General features: G+C 39.2%; 1 protein-coding gene across 1 annotated transcript in view; it reads left to right on the top strand.

Annotated features, from left to right (window-relative positions):
* Positions 1-20,681, top strand: part of LOC140732124 (band 4.1-like protein 4B) — a 354,588-nt gene that overhangs the window by 154,003 nt on the left and 179,904 nt on the right. Inside the window, exons 5-8 of the mRNA XM_073054310.1 lie at positions 4,027-4,071; positions 4,378-4,430; positions 14,447-14,567; positions 20,575-20,662. Coding sequence (XP_072910411.1) covers positions 4,027-4,071; positions 4,378-4,430; positions 14,447-14,567; positions 20,575-20,662 — 307 coding nt within the window. The remainder of the gene's footprint in view (positions 1-4,026; positions 4,072-4,377; positions 4,431-14,446; positions 14,568-20,574; positions 20,663-20,681) is intronic.

Genomic DNA, 20,681 nt, shown 5'->3' with positions numbered 1-20,681 from the left:
TGCATTGGCCTTTATCGACCGTGGGATTGAGTTCAAGAGCTGAGAGGTAATGTTACAGCTATATAGGACCTTGGTCAGACCCCACTTGGAGTACTGTGCTCAGTTCTGGTCACCTCACTACAGAAAGGATGTGGAAACTATAGAAAGGGTGCAGAGAAGATTTACAAGGATGTTGCCTGGATTGGGGAGCATGCCTTATGAGAATAGGTTGAGTGAACTTGGTCTTTTCTCCTTGGACCAGTGGAGGATGAGAGGTGACCTGATAGAGGTGTATAAGATAAGATAAGGTGTAGTCAGAGGCTTTTCCCCAGGGCTGAAATGGCTAACATGAGAGGGCACAGTTTTAAGATGCTTGGAAGTAGATACAGAGGAGATGTCAGGGTTAAGTTTTTTACGCAAAGAGTGGTGAGTGCGTGGAATGGGCTGCTGGCAACGGTGGTGGAGGCAGATATGATAGTGTCTTTTAAAAGGGTCCTGGATAGGTACATGGAGCTTAGAAAAATGGAGGGCTATGGGTAACCCTAGGTAATTTATAAAGTCAGTATATGTTCGGCACAACATTGTGGGCTGAAGGGCCTGTATTGTGCTGTAGGGTTTCTATGTTTCTATGACAAGAGGAGCCCTATCCCTGGTAAGGTGGCAGGAGGATGGGTAAGAACAGATGTGTCTGAACTGGAAGAGATAAGGTTGAAGGCAGCTTTGATGGTGGAGGAAGGGAAGCCCCTTTCTTTGAAAAAGGAAGACATTTCTTTCATTCTAAAATGAAAAGCCCAATGTGGATTAAGAGACCGCTTTGTGGAGTACCTACGTTCCATCCGCCTGAAAAAGCGGGATCTCCCAGTGGCCACCCATTTTACTTACACTTCCCATGCCCATTCTGATATGTCTCTCCATGGCCAGCTCCACTTTAATGATGAAGGCCACACTTTGGTTGGAGGAACAACACCATATATTTTGTTTGGTTAGTCTCCAACTTGATGGCATTAACATTGATTTCTCGAACTTTCAGTAATGCACTCTCCCCCCCCCCACTTCACCTATCCACATCCCCTTTTTCCCTCTCACTTTATCTCCTTGCCCACCCATTGACACCCTCTGGTGCTCCTCCCCTCTTCCCCTCAGTCTCTTTCACCAATCAACTTCCAGGCTCTTTACTTCATCCCTGCCCCTTCAGATTTCACTATTGCCTTGTGTTTCTCTCTCCCCTCCTCCCACATTTTAAATCTACTCCTCAGCTTTTTTTCTTCAGTCCTGCTGAAGGGTTTTGGCCCGAAACATCAATGATATTCTTTTCCATAGATGCTGCCTGGTCCGCTGAATTCCTCCAGCATTTTGTGTGTGTTGCTCTGATTATCTACCTTCTATTGGCTTCTCACAATTTTATCTTCCATGACATTGCCCCTCAGCTGCCAACATTTCAAAAAAAAACATCCAAGTGTGTTTAAACTCTCTTTATAGCTAATACTGTCTACTGTCTGGTGAACGTCTTGTGCACCCTTTCCAAAGCTACACTTCTTTCCCTGATGCAGCCTCCAGATTTGCACACCAAAGTTGGCCTATTCTCTTTGTCCTTCCAAAGTCCAGCACCTTACACTAGCCTGGATTAACTTTAATTTTCTATTTTTCTGCTCACATATCCAGCTACTGTACATTCTTTGACAACCTGCCTCTCTGTCCACAATTCTGCCAATTTTTGTGTCATCTGCAGACATTAATAAGCTGAATATATAACATTTTTCTCCAAATCAATTTGCTTTTCATGAGCAACAGAGGTCCCAGTACTGATTCTTGTGGAACACCACTGGTCATGGTCCCAGAGTCAGGAAAATCTCCTCTACCACTACCCTCCATCTTCCATGGTTAAGCCAGTTTTCAATAGTCTGCTGTCTCTACCGATCCCATGTGCCTGCATCTTCCAGATCAACCTGCCATGAGGCATCTTGCTGAAAGCTTTACTAAAATAATCATTCAACCATACATGAATACCGAAAAATAAAGCAGCCTTCCTACAGGTCCAGGACACAAAACGTAGTACCAAAATTCATGCACAGCACAAGGCACATAGAGCACACTCTGTATAAGATAGCAGTAATTATATAATCATGCAATAAATGTATGTATATTGCCAAAGTCACTGAGTGACATGTCCTGTGAATTTATGATGCGTGGGTGATATTAGCAAGGACAAGCAGTTCTCAGCAGTCCATAGACAAATGCACATATGCATGCAATCCAGCATAGATGCTGTGCCAGTCCCCTCCTGGACTGCTGCAACAGGCAAGCTCTCAGAATGAGGCCTAGTACTCACTGCAGTCTATGTCATGTAGCGCCCCTATCATTAGCCCCACCAATAAACCAGTAAACCACACTCGCGGTAATTTACATTACCAATGTCAAACAGGGTCTTGCGATCGCAAGAAAAATGTCCAAGAAAATCACTGTCAGATTGCACACAGCCTTCGCACACCAAGTCCAGCTCTGCCACCAATGAGCAACTCGCTTTTGGAATAGTCCGGCAGTACTTGAAGCTCTTAATGCCCAGCATTGTCTTGTGATCATAAAAAATACTTTATAAAAAAAAAGGCAATATGCCCTTGAATATCAGCATACCACTCTCTGAACGTACTACCCTCCATGTCTTTTTCGTCGTTGAATACTGAAGTGAAGTATTTGTCTAGAACCTTTGATTCCAGACATAAATTCCGTCCTTTGTCCTATTCTCTTCTTAATAGCCATCTTGATTTTAATATATGTATAAATGGCATGGGATTCTATTTAATCCTACTCACCAAGGATATTTCATAGCCTCTAGTGCTCCTGATCCCTAACTGAGTTCTTTCTCACGTCTGTATTTCACAAAAGTCCTGTCTGATTTCAGGTTCTTAAACTTGCATATGCTTCCCTTTTCTTTTTGACTAGATTTGTTAACCTTGCCTCATTTGCCTTGCTATTGCCCACAGAATATATTGGTCCTAAAGTCTGACCAGTTGGCCTTTGTCAGATGTATATTTAGCCAATAACAACTGTTCCCAATTTACTCTCCCCTGCCCCTGCCTTCCCCATTTTACAAATTTCCCCCTCTGAAGTCCAGCCTCGTCTTTATCCATAACTATCTAAAAACTTACAGAGTATGAATACTATTCCTAAAACATCTCCATTGAAACTCCAATTTCTTGTCAGGCTCATATCCTAATATGAGGTCTAATAAGGCTCCTTTCTGGTCAGATTATGCACATGTTATATCAAAACACCTTCCTGGATCCATCAAATACGTTAATATTTTGTATATTTATTTGAATGTTATATATATTGGGGTATTGATGTAAATTACCAGAGATAAATACAGCCTTTAACAGTGTTGGCGATTGTTTTTCCTTCATGTATGAAGTTGTGAAATTTTTGTTGTGTAACCCAGACTGTTACTTAATTTCTCATAACCAGCTGACATTTGCACCAATATTAAACCAATTATTCTTCATCCTTAAATTTAATCATCTTTCAAATGAGACAAGATAAAACTGTGGTTGGCAAAATAAAATAGAAACAATATCTTAAAGATCATCACCTATCACTCCCTCCTCAACTGGATCTATCTATTGTTTGCCAACTCTTGCAATGCCCCTTCCCTTCACCTTTTAAAACTGGCTTTCTCCCCTCTGTCTTTCAGTCCAGGTTAAGGATTTTGACCCAAGCTGTCCAACAAATAAGTTGCTCTAGCAGTTTGGTTTTAGCTCCAGATTCCGGCATCTGCACTCTCTTGTATCTCCTCTTAAAGATCATTGTTTTCTTTTTGAAAACTTGACTAATTTTAGGTTTGCATACAGAAAAACTATAAATCACTTGTGTTTTGTTGTTGCAATGTATTCTATCATCTGAATTCATTGGTTAGAATCTGCCTTCTATCGTATACCTTATATTCAGAAATACTGACTTCTAATAATCTGGAAATAATGGCATAAATGACTGAAAATGCACAGCAGATATCTCAGTAAAGTCAGACCTTTAACTCAGTGTATTGTTTTTCAGATACCTCTTTGTGTTACAGCTTAGACAAGATATTCTGTCTGGAAAGTAAGTTGACGTCAGACCATCATGTTTCTTCATGTAGAGCCATACACAGTTGATTCCAAAAATATACTCTATTTAAATAAGTAATTTTTGTATATTTAGTATCCAGCCTGTCATGTTATGGCTATTATTGCAAGAACAAGTGTATTAAAAGATCTGACTACATTTAAGTTAGTTAATTTCTTAACACAGCTGATGACATTTTCAATTGAATACGCTGAATGAGGGAAGCTTACAATATAGTTAGCCTTTGAACAGTTGTGTAATGGAACTACATAATAAGATCCAAACATATTTTATTTTTTGCAGATTGAAATGTCCCTATGAAATTGGTGTAGAATTAGCTGCTTACTGCCTTCAATGTAAGTGGAATGTCACTTCTTGATAAAAGGAATGGATGTTATTACTGCTTTTTGATGTAGCTATTTAGGAGTCTTATTGAATTATTTGGGAGCAATACAACTTTCTGACTCGCAGTATGAAAGCATAGTAAATCTTGTAAAAATTCTCAGTTAGTACCTGCTTATCTTCAAGGAGGCCTTGTAATGCCAAGACCTTGACTGAGGCCACTGAGGTATGTTAATCTATGGTTTTATGATTACAAAATGGAAAGGTCATCAATTTAAAAATGTGTATTTGTTAAAATATACTGCACAGTCATTTACAAAACTAAACTGACCACTGCTGAATATTCTTATTGATGGATATGCAACAAGAATCCCCATTTAAGTTTGGCTCCAAACTTAAAGAAAATAACTGAAGCTTTTGTTGACAAATTGATCCAGTAGTTGTAGCACTAAAGAATCTAAAATTGGTCCATTTACCAGAAACTTGTAACCAATTATTTGCCACCTCTGATGAAGATTGTTCTGATTAAGATTAAATAAAGATTGTGTCTTGTGGCCTCTCAATTATCTTCATTAGTAGAAAGTTGATTGAATAATTTTCATAGAAGAATCAAGAATCATAGAAAAATACAGCATAGAAATGGGATCTTATGTTCCACCTCATCCATACTGACTATAACGCTATCCACACTATTACCCTTTGCCCAAGTAGACCCATAACCCTTTGTGCCTTTCTATCTAAGTACCTGTCAAAATGCCTTTGGAATTGCCATTGCATCTGCTTCTACTGCTTCCACTAGCAGCTATTTCTGGAGTTCATCATTGTGTGAGAAGCTTGCCCCTCAGATTTCCTTTACGTGTCTCCTCGCTCACCTTAAACATGTACCCTTGAGTTTTAGACTTCCCTGCCCTGAAAAAAAGATCTGACTATTCCTATCTATGCTCCTCCTACCTTTATAACTCCCTAGAAGGTCACACCTCACTCTCCTTGCCTTCCAGTAAGAATAAACCCAGCCTTTACAATCTTCGCCTGTAACTACAACTCCCCTGTTCCAGGCAACATTCTGGTGAACCTCTTCTGCACTCTCTCTATTCCTGTCATATTCTTCCTGTAGTGTGATGAACAGAAATATACACTATAATTACAGTCTTACCAATATTCTGTACAACTGGAACACAATATCCCATTTCTTATCCTCATTCTTCTATCTGCCATGACTGTGTTCAAAATAATATTCCACTTTTTATCTTCAATGCCTCAGCCTATGGAGGCAAGCATACCAAATGCCTTTTTCACTATCTCTTCAACCTTGTGTCATCACTTCTGGGGATCAATAAACTTGCACCTGAAATTCTCTGTTTATCTCTCTAAGTCTGGAGTCTGTGCTATTTATTTTATACCTGTACATTCTAGCTGACCTTGACCTCCCAAAATACTTGTCTAGATTAACTTCCATCTGCCATCACAGTGTCCAATTTTCCAGGAGATTTGTATCCCACTATATCCTTGGACCAGCTTCTTTGTGTAATACAACTCCTCCAAATTTCATGTTGTCTTCTGATTTACTAATCACACTCTCTACATTCTCATCCAAGTCATTTATATATAGTATGTGACAGGCAGTGTAGGTTCCTGAATCAATACCTGTAGTACATCACTCTTTACAGATTTCTGGTCAAAGAAACAACCTTCTCCCTCCTGTCATCAGGCCAGTTTTGGAACAAGTTTGCCAACACACCTCCGGTTCCTTGTGTTTTAATTTTTTGGACAAGTTTTGCTATGTGGAGCCTTGTCAATAGCCTTATCAGAGCTTTTGTAAACCAAATCTACTGTTCTGATTTAATCATTTCTCCCAGATAACCTCTCAACAAAACTCTTTTATCGGGTTTGTGAGACATCATCTACCCTGCAGAAAACCATGTTTAGTCTTTCTAATCAATCCCAGCTTTTCCAAGTAAACATAAATAGTGTACCTCAGAATCTTCTCTGACAACTTGCCTACCAATGATATAAGATTCATTGGTAACCTGTGGTGGATTCTATCTACCACTGGAGATCTGTTCTCCCTAATATGCCTCATTATGTCTAGTAGATCCCTCCACCGATGTAGTTGTTCTGCAGAGTACCAGTGTGCCCCTCCTTAACTCTCCAGCTTCCATGTCCTTCCTGGTAAATGTGAATGAAAAACAGTCATTTACAATTTATCTCATATCTCCTGGATGCACATGTAAATCATGCCTCTGGTCTCTAAGAGGGTCTGTTCACTACCGTCTTGTGTATCTATATTTTTAATTTTAGAGATTCCTCATGGAATTACCTCTAATATTCTGATGAAAGGTTTTAGGAGTCTTCTTAATCCTACTTGCTAAGATCACTTCATGGCTCCTTTCTGCCCTCCTAATTTCTGAAGTTTTTTTCCTCATTTCCTATATAAACCTCAACTGACTCCTTTGATGCTAACTTCCTATAGCTGATATACATTCCTTTTCTCTGATCAAACTTTCAATATCCTTCATCAACCAAAGTTACCTAAGCTTACCATTTTTACCTGTACCTGACTCTGAACTCTTACTAACTCAATTCTAATAACCTCCCACATCAGATGTTGTTTTCCTCTCAAGCAGTTCCTCCCAATCTACCTCTCCCAGCTGTTGTCTAGTGCTATTGAAGTTCGCCCTATGGTCCTGACTCAATGACCTACTTTAATGTTTTTTTATCATAACTACTGTAAAGATTACCAAATTATAGTCACAGTTTCCAAAGAGCTCCCCCACAGACACTTAAAATAGTTTCCCATCTTCATTCCTTAAGATAAGGTATAAACCCCCCCCCCCCCCCCCCGCCTTGCCTAGTAGGACTGCACACTGCTTTAGAAAATCTTTTGGATTGCTTTTTATGAATTCCTCCTCATCAAAGCTCCTTAAACAATATCCCAGTCAATACCAAGAAGATTAAAATTCCCTGTTTAATTTCAATTAGTATTATTACCTCTACTGACTACTGGGAGGCACATCTACATGTGACCATCCTTTTTTTTGGTTCCTATATTTTGTCTATATAACCTCACTGTCATTCTGGGTGTCACCTCACTGCCTCGCTTGTTTAAACCTTTCCAAATAGCACTAGCCAAAAGGGAGTATGTCCCCCTCTGGTTTAGTACTTAAATAGGTTACCCCTGTCCCAGAAGAGTTTCCAATGATCCAAGAACCTGAAGACCTTCCTTCCACACACCTCTTCAGCCACACATTTCACTGTCCTATCTTCCTGTTTATATAATCACCAGCACATGGCATAGGGAATAAGTGTGAGATTACAATCCTAAAGTTATGCTTCTGGGAGTATGGGTGGGGAAAAAAGTAGAAGTCAGTGAATATTCTGGGGGAATGAAGAACAGTAGTTTGGCAGTCGCGGAAATTGATAGTCACTGGTGGTTAGTAATGGGAAGGTGAAGTCTCCAGGTTTTCCATAGACTTCAAATTTTAAATTTAACGACATATTGTTGATCTATGTAGTACAAGATCTCATCTGTTTAATTAGACATCTTGGGATGTATTTATATCAGTATGTATTGACAGTAAGTTGTTTGATGACTGCTCCAATATGTTTTTATATCACTGAAGCTAAAACCCTGTCTGGAAAGAGTTGGAATGCAGCATATATTAGCCTGCTGAGATGTGGGCACAATGTAGTGGAGTGTTTGCAGGTTCAGTTTAAAGAACAATAAAATGCAGAACAGCAACAGTCCCTTTGGCCCATGATTTCTGTGCAGACTGTAATGTCAATTTAAACTAATCCCATCTGTCTGCACATGGTCTGTATCCCTCCATTCCCTTCTTGTTCAGTTGCCTGTCTTAAGTGTTTCTTAAACATTGCTAACCACTCCACCTCCTCCCCGGCAGTTAGCTCCAAGCATACAGCACTTCCTGTGTGTGGGAAAACTAATCTGCCACATGAATCCTCTTTAAACTTTAACAATTTCACCTTAAAGTATTGACATTTCTGCTGTGGGAAAGAGATTCTGACTATCCAGCCTGTCTACCCTTCTAATTTTACATACATCTGTCCGGTTGCCTCTCTGCTTCTGATGCTGCAGAGAAAATGGTCCAAGTCTGTTCAACTTCTTGTGGCTAAAACACTCTAATCCAGGTAACATTCTGGCGAACCTCTTCCTCACCTCCTTTAAAGTCTTTGCATCTTTCCTGTAAATATAGAATATAGAGCAGTACAGCATAGGAGTTCTATTCAGCCCACAGTGCTGTGCCAAAGGAGCTAAAAAGCAAATCAAAAACACTCAAAAACTAAGTCTTTCTACCTACACCATGTTCATATCCCTCAATCTTCCTTACATCCATGTGCCAATCCAAAGGTTTCGCATTCCAGGCATCTACCACTCTGAGTAAAATATTTACTGTTCACATCCCCCTTGAACCTACCCCTCTCACTTTCAATGCATACCCTCCAGTATTAGACATTTCAACCCTGGGAAACATACTCTCTACCCACTCTCATAATCCATGCCTCTCATAATCTTGTAAACCTCTATCAGATTTCCCCTCAGCTTCTGGTGCTCCAGAGAAAATAACCCAAATTTATCCAGCCACTTGTCATGTGCTTGCTCTGATCCTAATTTCCGAGTCTTTACATATTTTCCCTTTTTTTTCCTTGACTAAATTCATCACCTCTCTGGACATCCAAGGTTCTCTTACTTTTCCATCTCTGTCCTTCCTTCCAACAGGAACATACCTTTCCTGTGCTCTGTGCAATTGACCTTTAAGCACCCTTCACATGTCTGATGTGGACTTAGCAGAGAAAAGATGTTCCCAATTAGTGCTTCTTAGTTCCTCTCTAATGCCCTACTCCCATTTAAAGCTCTCCCACAAGGACCATACCTATCCTTATCTGTAGCTCTCCTAAGAGTTATGGAGGGCATGGTCACTGTTCCCTAATTGTTCACCCACTGAAAGGTCAGTCATCTGGAAAGGCTCAGTATGTCCCCTCCTCTGGCTGGACAGTCCACATACTGATTTAAGAAACTTTCCTGGATACACTTAACAAATTCTGCCCCATCTAAACCCTTTGCACTAAGAAGGTTACAGTTTATATTAGGGAAGTTGAAATCCCCCATGACAATGCCTTATTATTATTAGACATTTCCTTAATCTGATTACGTATCGGTTCCTCTGTGTCCCAGTGGCTATTAGGGGGATGTGTGTTCCCGTGTTCCACCCAAATTGACTCAGTATCTGATCCCTCCAGGTTGGCTTACCTGAATACAGCTGTGATATTGTCCCTGATTAATAGTGCAGCTCCCCCTGCCCCTCTCCTTGCCTCCTGTTCTATCTTTTCTAAAACTTTGAAAATCTGGTACATTAATCACCCATTCCTCTGCCCCTCTCCGAGCCAAGATTCAGTAATGGCTACAACATTGTAGTTCCATGTACTAATCCATGCTCTAAGTTCATCACTCTTACCCATAATACTCCTAGCATTAAAATATATACACTTCAAACTGTCTGACCCATCACACCCGTTATTTCGATTTTGCCTTTCAATACTTTCCCTGACATCTACCTTCTGGCCTGATCCTTCCCTTATTGACCCAGTGCTCTGGTTCCCAGCCCTCTGCAAAGCTAGTTTAAACTCTCTCGAGAAGCATTAGCAAACCTCCCAGCCAGGATGTTGGTTCCCTGATAGTTCAGGTGTAACCTGTCCCTTTTGTACAGGTCACACCTTCCCCAGAAAAGGTTCCAATGATCTAACATTCCAAGTCCTGCACTATTTCCTCAGCCACTCATTCCACCATACTGTCACCCCATTCCTACCTGCACTAGCCCGTGGTACAGGGGGTAATTCAGAGATGACCACCTTGGAGGTCCTTCTCTTCAACCTCTTTCATAACTCCATATACTCACTGTATAAGGGGACCTCCTTCCCCTTTTCTGCCTACGCCATTGGTGCCAATATGCACCGTGATCTCTGGCTGTTCCCCCTGCCCCTTGAGAATATCCTGCAGCCGTTCTAATACAGCATGGACCCTAGTACCCAGGAGACAACACACCATCCTAGTGTTTCTTTCAAAGCCGCAGAATCTCCTTTCTGTCCCCATATCAAGTCCCCTATAACTACTCCACTGTCTGACTTTACCTTTCCCTGTTGAGCCTCAGAGCCGGCTACTTTGCCACCAGCCTCGCTGCTGTGGACGTGATCTGATGGGCCAACGTCCCTCCCCTGCCCAGCATTATCCAGAGAGGCATACTTGTGAGGGGAATAGCCACAGAGGAACCCTGCACTGACTTCTTAATCCCCTTATCTCTCCTGTCCAAAGCCTGTGCTCTGAGTGTGACTGCCTCTTTGAAAGTCTCGTCTATAATATCCTAGCCTCCCGAATGATCCAACTTCAGCTCCAGCTCCTTGACCAGATCAATCAGGTGCTGAAGTTGGGTGCACTTCCTGCAGATGTAGTCATGAGGGAAACCATCAGACATCCTGAATTCCCATATCTGACAGGAGGAGCATTCCATCCTGACTACTCTATACTTAGTAAAGAGAGAGGCTTACCTCTTTTAACTGTTTTTTTTATTAACCAAAATAGACTTTATTCAAAAATAAAATTATATACAATAAACTATTCAATGACTTTCAAATCTTTACAGTGGTTTCCATTACTGTCTTTACATTTTCACGCTTTTTGCCACCCACATGGCACTCTGTTCTTTCATAGTTACACTCAGGGGGTATCCTTCGCTTATTCATGCTGAAGCCTTCACACTCTATCAATGGTATGCTCCAACAGTGGCTGCTCCGCCTGAGCCTACCCTCCTTTTATTTGCAGCTGAGTTCAAGCCTCTGATGCCGACACTTTCCACACCTATGCAGCCCAAAAAGACCAGCCTTGCCCAAATCTGCTCCTTATATCCTCTGTCTCCCAACTTGGGTAGGCTGAGTGCTAAATTAAGACCGGCTTAACCGAGGTCTGCTCTTCTTATAATATGACCAGTACACACAATACTTCTAATCAAAGTTTTATACACCTTCCATGTAACTTGCCAGTTTTTGTACTCTGTTTTCTGACTGATAAAGATAAGTATGTTATACAGCTTATTTGCAACCTTGTGTTGCCACTTTCAGAGTCCTTTGGACTTGTAGCCCAGAATCCCTGTGTAATTCAATGCCACTGAGAAACCTGCTATTTACTGTAAACAATGACTGTCAGCTCTCATTGTCAGGAATCTAAATACTGGATGCTTAATGCTTCGATAGTGGAATTTGCAGCACATTAGAAGTTAGGTTCTTGGCAGCTTCCAGTTAAAAGAGGCAATGGGAACCTCCAGGGTTAAATGTGAAAGTACTTAATTCATTGAGGGAGACATAACATTTGGATATCTTAAATAATGAAGCCATCAGTGCCTTCATGTACAATACTTGGACAGTGTTTGTTGATAAGTTATACTCAAAGGAAAATACCATCTCCAGCAAAGAACGTGTTTGCCTTCCTTTGTGATACCATTGTCAGTGCCTTCACCAAGTGCCCTAAAAGGTGAATTGTGGTATAACCATTGACTTAAAACTTGAAAGGAACATAAATAGTGTAGCTACAAGAGCAGGTCAGTGGCTGGGTGTTCTTTGATGAATGACTCACCATTTATCCAACTGACTTCATGTTGTCATGGATTTTTCAATAGTGTCTCCCAGCTCCCATGATAGTTGTAACCTGGATGGTGACAATTAAGTGAGAGCAGTGCTGTCTCAAAACATCCTGCCTTGGAAGTTTCAGCAAATCATTATTATCACGGTTTCAAAACTCTACCAAATAGTGCTATGGGAGAACTTTATCAGATGGTGTTTAACAGTTCAAGAAGGTAAATCACCATTTATTTCCCAAGGCATATTAGGGTTAGGCAATAAATGTTGGCTTTAGCAGTGATATTCATATCAAGAATGCATATATTACAAAATAATGACCAAATCTAACAGAACAGAAGGAAAAGAGTTGTCTTGAACTGTAAGAAAGTTTTGATGTTCTGACCAGAGTCTGAACTGTAGAAGCTAAATCAACACCTGATCACAAGAGTGTAGCTGGGCTACTGCTGATTATCCTGTGATGGGTACCTCACTTCCTAACCACGTAGAGTAACATGAGGAGTAACCACTGGAACACTGGCCACTACTTTGGAAGGGTGCAGCCAGTAATGTGCACCAAGTTTGATATTGTTCAGCTTATCCTATCCCTGTATTGATACACACCCATCTGCCTTTAGCAAGTAATGGTAGCTTGGATTTAGGATTAACATGTTTTTTTTCCTGGTTAACATAATGTTAAAAATCAGTGGTGAACTAAAGATATTATTGGATTTGGATTTTTAAAAATATGAATTGCTAAAGGAAATATACCCAGAAAACTATTGTAGAGCAGTTGAGAAAGAAAAACAAGGAGAATATTTCCATCCTCCCCCCACTTTTAATGCGGTTTGAGTGTGTTTTTTCTTTACATTAGTTCTCTAATTTTCCTCAGGCAAATCCAATAAAATCACTTTTGTGTGTAATTATTGAGAATCCCGATCAATGTGCTCATGGACTCTGATCCAGCCTCTGTGACTGGCTTTCCTCTTGTTCTTTTCATATAACAGGCTGGGTTCTTTGGTATTCACCAACAGTTGCTTGAGTGTGCTTGGATGTAGGTCCATCATAAAGCACTTCTAAACAACTTCACATCTGACTTCTAGAATGTAATTTTGCAGGTGTTTGTATGACATGTTTTTAATGAACAATTCATTAATGTATTTTCTTAAATCAGTTCTCTATGTCAAGTGAAATGTTTTCCATTGGTGTTGTTAGTAGCACAAAACTTGCTTATAAAACTGGCTTTATAATCTTGAACCAAGTTTAAATATTTAAGCCTTTGAATTTGCTAGCCATTTTTTTTCTTAGCAGCCAGTTGTATGGACACTGCTTTTTGTTTAAATCTTTCATGATTATATTTATATTATACTCCAGTGTGGACAAAGCTTCAGGCAAAAGCATATGCTGAAAAAGACCACCTTATTTAAAAATACTGTCCACCTACTAGTTCCATTAGGAACACAAGTATAGAATTTAAGGTCAGTGTTTTAGAAGCCCTAACATTCTTTAAGCCAAATCAGTGTCCTTGAAAGTTATGGAGAAACACTGCAAATGTTCCATTACTGTTGCTGTCAGTTGGTAGAGGATAAAAATGAAGATTTTTTTATATAAATGTTTACTACAACTTGCCAGCCAAACATAGATATTGTCCAAATTCTATTGTAGAGTCGACAAGCTGCTTTATTCAAATAGTTGTGATCAAACCGAAAATAAACCCCTGAAATTATCACTGAATCTCTTTTCCTGATCAAGAACATTCATTTATGAGGCCACTGAAGGTGGTGAAACTGAGATTAAAAGCAGAAGTTATCAGTGTAGTATTTCTCTTGGAACAACAGAGTTGATTTCAAATGTTATCATTAGATGAATAACCTTATAGTTTTCTGTTTACTGAATAGAAATGAATATAATTTTGTTGTGTAATAAAGGCTGATATGCATTATTATGTCTTTCTCTGTCAACCTGAGATGAAAATTTTTAAAAAACTGGAGATTTAAAAATAACTGACATGTTGCAGATACTCAGCAAGTCATGCTATTTCAACTTGAATACCATTCATCAGAACTGAGAGGGGGAGAAACTTCTCTTTTATGTCTGTTATCACTCTCTGTTTTCATTTACTCATTGACTTGATTATCTTGTTTATTGCTTAGCCTCATGGTCATCCCAGTTTTATCCCGGAGACATACTCCCTTCCAACCCCACTGCAGTTTAATGGTCTTTTCTCTCCTTCCCAGTTCTGACAAAGATTATTCAATCTGGAATATTAACTGTTCCTGTCTCCTCAGAAGCAGACTGACTTCTTGAATATTTCAAGCCCTTTCTATTTTTATTTCATTGTAAAATTGTGTTATATTCTGTGGCAAAAAGTATTGATATAACTACAGATAAAATGTTAATTTTTCTTTAGCTGAGCTTGGGGACTGTGAGCCTCTTGAACATACTTCGGAGCTGGTGTCAGAATTCAGATTTAATCCCAATCAGACAGAGGATATGGAAATAGATATTTTTACAAAGTGGAAGGATTGCAGGTAAATGCTTACAAGAAAAAAATCTCTTAGGAAATAACTTTTGAGCACACTTTTATTGCAAGTCTCACAATAATTTGTAGACAATCAAGCAAGATTTTTACTTGCTAACAATATGGGAATATACCAGTTTTGTATTCTTGATTGCTTTTAAACATGCGTTTCAACCTTGCAAGTTGCAACTGAAAATGGATAGATATGACATTCACAGTATTTCCTTGTAGACTAATTTTACTTTTGAAAAAGAAGCCAATATTAACCTTCTCTGTAAATAAATTTATTTCTGATCGAAAGAAATAGAACTTTGCATGATTAGAAATGTTTAAAAAAAACTTTCAAAAGATACAGGCAAATTGGACCAATTCTAATGGACATCAAGGGTGGAATGGATGAATAGGGCTGGTTTTAATATGTATAACCCTTATGACTGAAGGTCTTACTGAAATTTCATCAACAAAATGCAGCAGCCAATTTGTGTACAGCAAGGTCCCACAAAACATGGTGATGAACAAGTAAACAGTTTTAGTTCTGATTTTTAATGGATGAGCCATGGGGACATTGAATCTTTTCATTTTTCTGAAAGGTAAGATGGTTATTGCTTTAATATCTCATGAAAGATAATACTCTTACTATTCAACTTCATTCATTGTGGAGAAAGGTTAGTGTATACTAATTCAACCAGTGATGTTAGATAAATATAGGTCGTATGCATTGAGGGACTGCAGTTGGAGAAATGAGGAGCATAGAGTACTCATTTGCTGGCATATTTTAAGAATGCTTAGTATAAGAACAAATAAGATCCAGAGAATAAATAGCACCCCGTGAAACTTCTCAACTAATGGAGAAAATAGAATGAAGGAACAAGTACAGGGTTTTTTTGAGAAAAGTAGATAAATTGTAAACATGTGGGAGTAAAATATAATATGGTGAATTATTTTGAATTACTTTTGTTAAGCTCTTCAAAGGGGTTTGGAAAAATATCTTCAGTAAGATCTAGTGTCATAGAGTTATATGTTATTGAAATCTGCCCTACTAATCCATTCCGCCCAAAGTGTCTATCAGTTAGTGCAATTTGCCTGCATTGGCCCATATCCCTCTAAACCTTTTTGATCTCAGTACCTGTCAAAATATCTTTTAAACATTGGCAGTTTGTTCCATATACCACTACCCGCAGGTGTCTTTTAAATCTTTCTTCTCTACTTTGTCTATCTTCTCTAGTTTAAGACTACCCTATCCTTGGGAAAATACTTGTGACAAATCCATCTTCTCATGATTTATATACCTCAATTTAGCCACCCCTTAGCTTGAGTTACAAGGAGATACTCAATAGTCTGGGACTTGTTCTTTGGAGCAAAGGAGGTTGAGTAACATTCCTGGTAACATTTCTGCACCCTTTCAAGCTTAATGACATCTTTCCTATAGCTAGCAAACCTAAATTCTGCATAATATCCTGTGTAGTCTCAACAGTGTTTTGTACAGTTGCAACATGAAATCCAACTCCAGTGCTCAATGGCCTGACTTTTAAGGTGAGCATGCCAAGTACCACATTCACCCTCCCCTATTTGCCTGTATTGCTACTTTCAGTGAACTACATACCCATTTCTCTAGATCTCTCTGTTCAGGATCTTACCATTTGTTATGTTAGTTCTCCCCTGGTTTGTTATACTAAAATGAAACAGCTAACATTTGTCTTGAGTTAAATTCTACCTGCCATTCCTTGACCCATTTCGTCAGTTGATCTAGACCCTGGTATAGTCTTAAATAATCTTCTTCACTGCCCATTAACCACAAACTTACTAACCATGTTAAAAACATTGTCATCCAACTGATTATTATAGATGATAAACAACAGCAAGCCCACCTCCAATCTCTGTGACACACCACAGGTCTTAGCCCCCATTCTCAGTAACACCCCTTCACAACCAACAGACCAATCAAATAAGGAAACACATTTTTGTAAAAACCGTTCAATAATTGGAGGCAAAAATACCACAAAATTTACAAATAAGAACATCCTTCTGAAAATATGCTTTAATTTTGGCTGGTAATTTGAAGATGATGGATGAAATAAGGGCAGCTGTTTCCATTATTTTCTATGCTACCAAGGTTCCACCAAAGTAAAAGCCATAAGAGTATTTGATGGCAAAGTGGGAATTAATATTCTTTTGGAACGATAGATTGCAAAGTTTTGTGTTCAGAGAAACATGGCTGTCTTCTCACAAATTGTTAAAATTTAACATGCAGAAAAATCCATCAATTTGGAAGGGTAGCAGTATGCTAGCCTTAGTTAAAAGAAGATTTAATTAGAGGAGTAAAGAGCACTTCCTAGAACTTCAGGGTGCATGTGTGTCTGCAATAAAAGTTATCGGCCTCTACCTCATTGGCATTTCACAATCATACACAATCACATTTCCTCTTCTAAACACTATCTGCAAAATTAGATTTGTCTGCAAATTTTAGAACTGGCTTATTAATAATGTTTTTATTGAAGAAATTATTGATTGACTATGTCAGATTCCAAAAAAGTGCATGAAATGCAAAAGCACTGCTTGTTCATTTAAAGCGGAATTGTTTAATAAAACGGTAGAAATTGCTACATTGAAAGCTCATGAGGTCAGGAAATTCTGCTATGAGAAATATTTATGTACAAATACAGAAACTGGTGTTACCTGCATGTATTGTCGCAGTGCAAAAGTTGCTGGAAAATATGCAAGTGGGAAGAAGTGGAATGATAGTTGGAAGCATTATTTAGCAAGCAATTCACATATGGATGGTGTGCAAAAGCTCCGGCGAGAAAATCCTTCATTATCCATTACAGGCCTGCTGTGTATGTTTTGTGAGAGTGCAGATGAATGAGAGCAAAAACTATCAAACCCAGAGGAGATTAAAGTTCTTATTGACAGTGTTTTGCTAGGTGTTGAAATGAATACCTCTGCATCTAAAATTCAGTGCACACATGTTATTGTCACAAGATTTTTGCACATATTGGTCATTACAAATTAGAGGGAACATTGATCAGGAGTGTGATATTCATGTAACTTTATGATACTTAAGTGGATGAATTGGGTCATAAAGCATAACAATTAATACAGAATATTGCAGTTCGTTAATATTTAGCAGGTGTTTCTGAAAAAGACACATTTGGTTATTAGTTCAACCAAACTTAAACTTAGTGTACAGGACAAAGAAAGAATTGTAGTATAGCGGAATATTCCAGGTGTTGTCTTCAACCAGTCCTGTATGATTCTTCAAAGTAATCTTTTAATTTAGGTTATTATTTTTTTCTATAAAGACGAAGTGCTAAATGTTTCCTTGGTATATTTGATGGAAATAGCCTGTTCTGACTCTGCAGGATACTGCTGCTAATATTAAACTAGATTTTACAAAACATGCTGAAGTTGTCACTTAAAATAGTTCCTAACACTGTGCTAATTAATTTGAAAATGACTTATTAATTAGCAGTGATTACATTGCTAATTAGACAAGGTGACTTCCAAATGTGCCAAACTTTTCACGCACTTCCATTCAGTATGTGGGTACTCTAGTGGTGCCATCCAAGTTCAAGTTTGTTGTCATTCAGCTGTATACATGTATTGTTATACATGAAACAATGTTCCTCCAGATTAAGGTGCATAACACGGTACATACTGTATAGCTCATACGCAACACATTAAGTACTATTACTTTATCCCTGTGCTTGATGACCACTGGTGCCTCTTGTTCCTCATTTTCAGAACCATTCATGGCCTCATCTTTCTCAATCTCTGTATTCTCCTCCACCCCAGGAAATTCGTAGGGTATGGTTGTGCACGGAGATTAAAAAATCATCTAATGACTCAAGTGCATCATGGCATCTGTCAAATCACCTACCTTTAAAATTGAATGGCCACAGCACTACCATCAATATCAAAGGGTCATCATCGTTCAAAAGCTTAACTGAATTTGACATATAAATACTCTGATTTCAAGAGCAGCTCTGAAGCTAGGCATCCTGTAGCCTCTGCTTCACCTCTCAACACCAAATGCTATCTACAATGAACAAGAATCTACATGTTTGGATGAATGCAATTTCAACAACAGTCTCAAAAAGCTATAGAGCTAGATGTAAAGTCACTTCATCTATTCTGTTGGCTGCATTATGGATACAGCGATCGCTTCATGAAGCAAACTATATTAAAAATTGTTGTGGCCCTACCAGTCTGAAAATACTCAGGTTTTTCCTTTACATAGCTTCTGTCATTGCCGGCCATCAGAGAATGAGGCAGTTTGGAATGTAGACTTCACTGTAGTTATAATTCTATAAATGAACCAAAAATAAAGTAAATATGTAATGACAAGTCCCGAGCCTTGTTGAAACCAAGAACATTTTATCAGCTGATAGGAAATTTAGCTGGAATAGCCTCAGCTTTAAATCCATATTGAATCTTTTACTGATTTCTTCTACATCTACTGAATTGTATAGAAGGGTAAATTTTAACACTTTATGCAAACACTCATGAAGAATTTCTAGTATTAAAGGGAAAACAGTGCTTAATTTATTTTTAAGTTATGGTGTGGAATAATTATATAATAGAAACTGGTGTGAGATGTGATAACACACACAAGGGCCAGGCAGCATCTATAAGGAGAAGCACTGTTGATGTTTTGGGCCAAGACCCTTCATCAGGACTAACTGAAAGGAGAGATACTAAGAGATTTGAAAATAGTGGGAGGAGGGGGAAATGTGAAATGATAGAAGAAGACCAGAGGGGGTGGGATGAAGCCAAGAGCTGGAAAGGTGATTGGCGAAAGTGATACAGAGCTGGAGAAGGGAAAGGATCATGGGACGGGAGACCACGGGAGAAAGAAAGAGGGAGGGGGGAGCACCAGAGGGAGATGGAGAACAGGCAGAGTGATGGGCAGAGAGAGGGGAAAAAAACAAACAACTAAATATGTCAGGGATGGGGTAAGAAGGGGAGGAGGGGCATTAACAGAAGTCAGAGAAGTCAATGTTCATGCCATCAGGTTGGAGGCTACCCAGCCGGTATATAAGGTGTTGTGCCTCCAACCTGAGTGTGGCTTCATCTTAATAGTAGAGGAGGCCATGGATAGACATATCAGAATGGGAATGGGACGTGGAATTAAAATGTGTGGCCACTGGGAGATCCTGCTTTCTCTGGCGGACCGAGCGTAGGTGTTCAGCAAAACGGTCTCCCAGTCTGCGTCAGGTCTCACCAATATATAAAAGACCGCATTGGACGCAGTATACCTCACCAGCCGAATCACAGGTGAAGTGTCGCCTCACCTGGAAGGACTGTCTGGGGCCCTGAACGGTGGTGAGGGAGGAAGTGTAAGGTTATTTGTGTGTTGTTTGAATTTCCAGCATCTGCTTGTTAGATGTTGTTAGATCTGGTGGTTAGATGTAATATCTGGTTTTACTTTCTCATTGTGATAGGGGGAAAAGCCCAGCACAGGCAGAATTATGCTTGTTAGATGTTGTTAGATCTGGTTGTTAGATGTAATATCTGGTTTTACTTTCTCATTGTGATAGGGGGAAAAGCCCAGCACAGACAGAATTATGCTTGTTAGATGTTGTTAGATCTGGTTGTTAGATGTAATATCTGGTTTTACTTTCTCATTGTGATAGGGGGAAAAGCCCAGCACAGGCAGAATTATGCTTGTTAGATGTTGTTAGATCTGGTTGTTAGATGTAATATCTGGTTTTACTTTCTCATTGTGATAGGGGGAAAAGCCCAGCACAGGCAGAATTATGCTTGTTAGATGTTGTTAGATCTGGTTGTTAGATGTAATATCTGGTTTTACTTTCTCATTGTGATAGGGGGAAAAGCCCAGCACAGGCAGAATTATGCTTGTTAGATGTTGTTAGATCTGGTTGTTAGATGTAATATCTGGTTTTACTTTCTCATTGTGATAGGGGGAAAAGCCCAGCACAGGCAGAATTATGCTTGTTAGATGTTGTTAGATCTGGTTGTTAGATGTAATATCTGGTTTTACTTTCTCATTGTGATAGGGGGAAAAGCCCAGCACAGGCAGAATTATGCTATTTGAACAAAGCCAAATGGCTGGAAATGTATGGAGTCGACATGCACATAGTCAAGGTAAGATAATAAAAGTTTT

Source organism: Hemitrygon akajei, chromosome 8 (genome assembly GCF_048418815.1).
Source record: "Hemitrygon akajei chromosome 8, sHemAka1.3, whole genome shotgun sequence".
In the NCBI taxonomy this organism is placed as follows: domain Eukaryota; kingdom Metazoa; phylum Chordata; class Chondrichthyes; order Myliobatiformes; family Dasyatidae; genus Hemitrygon; species Hemitrygon akajei.
This window is presented reverse-complemented; position numbering and strand designations above follow the sequence as displayed.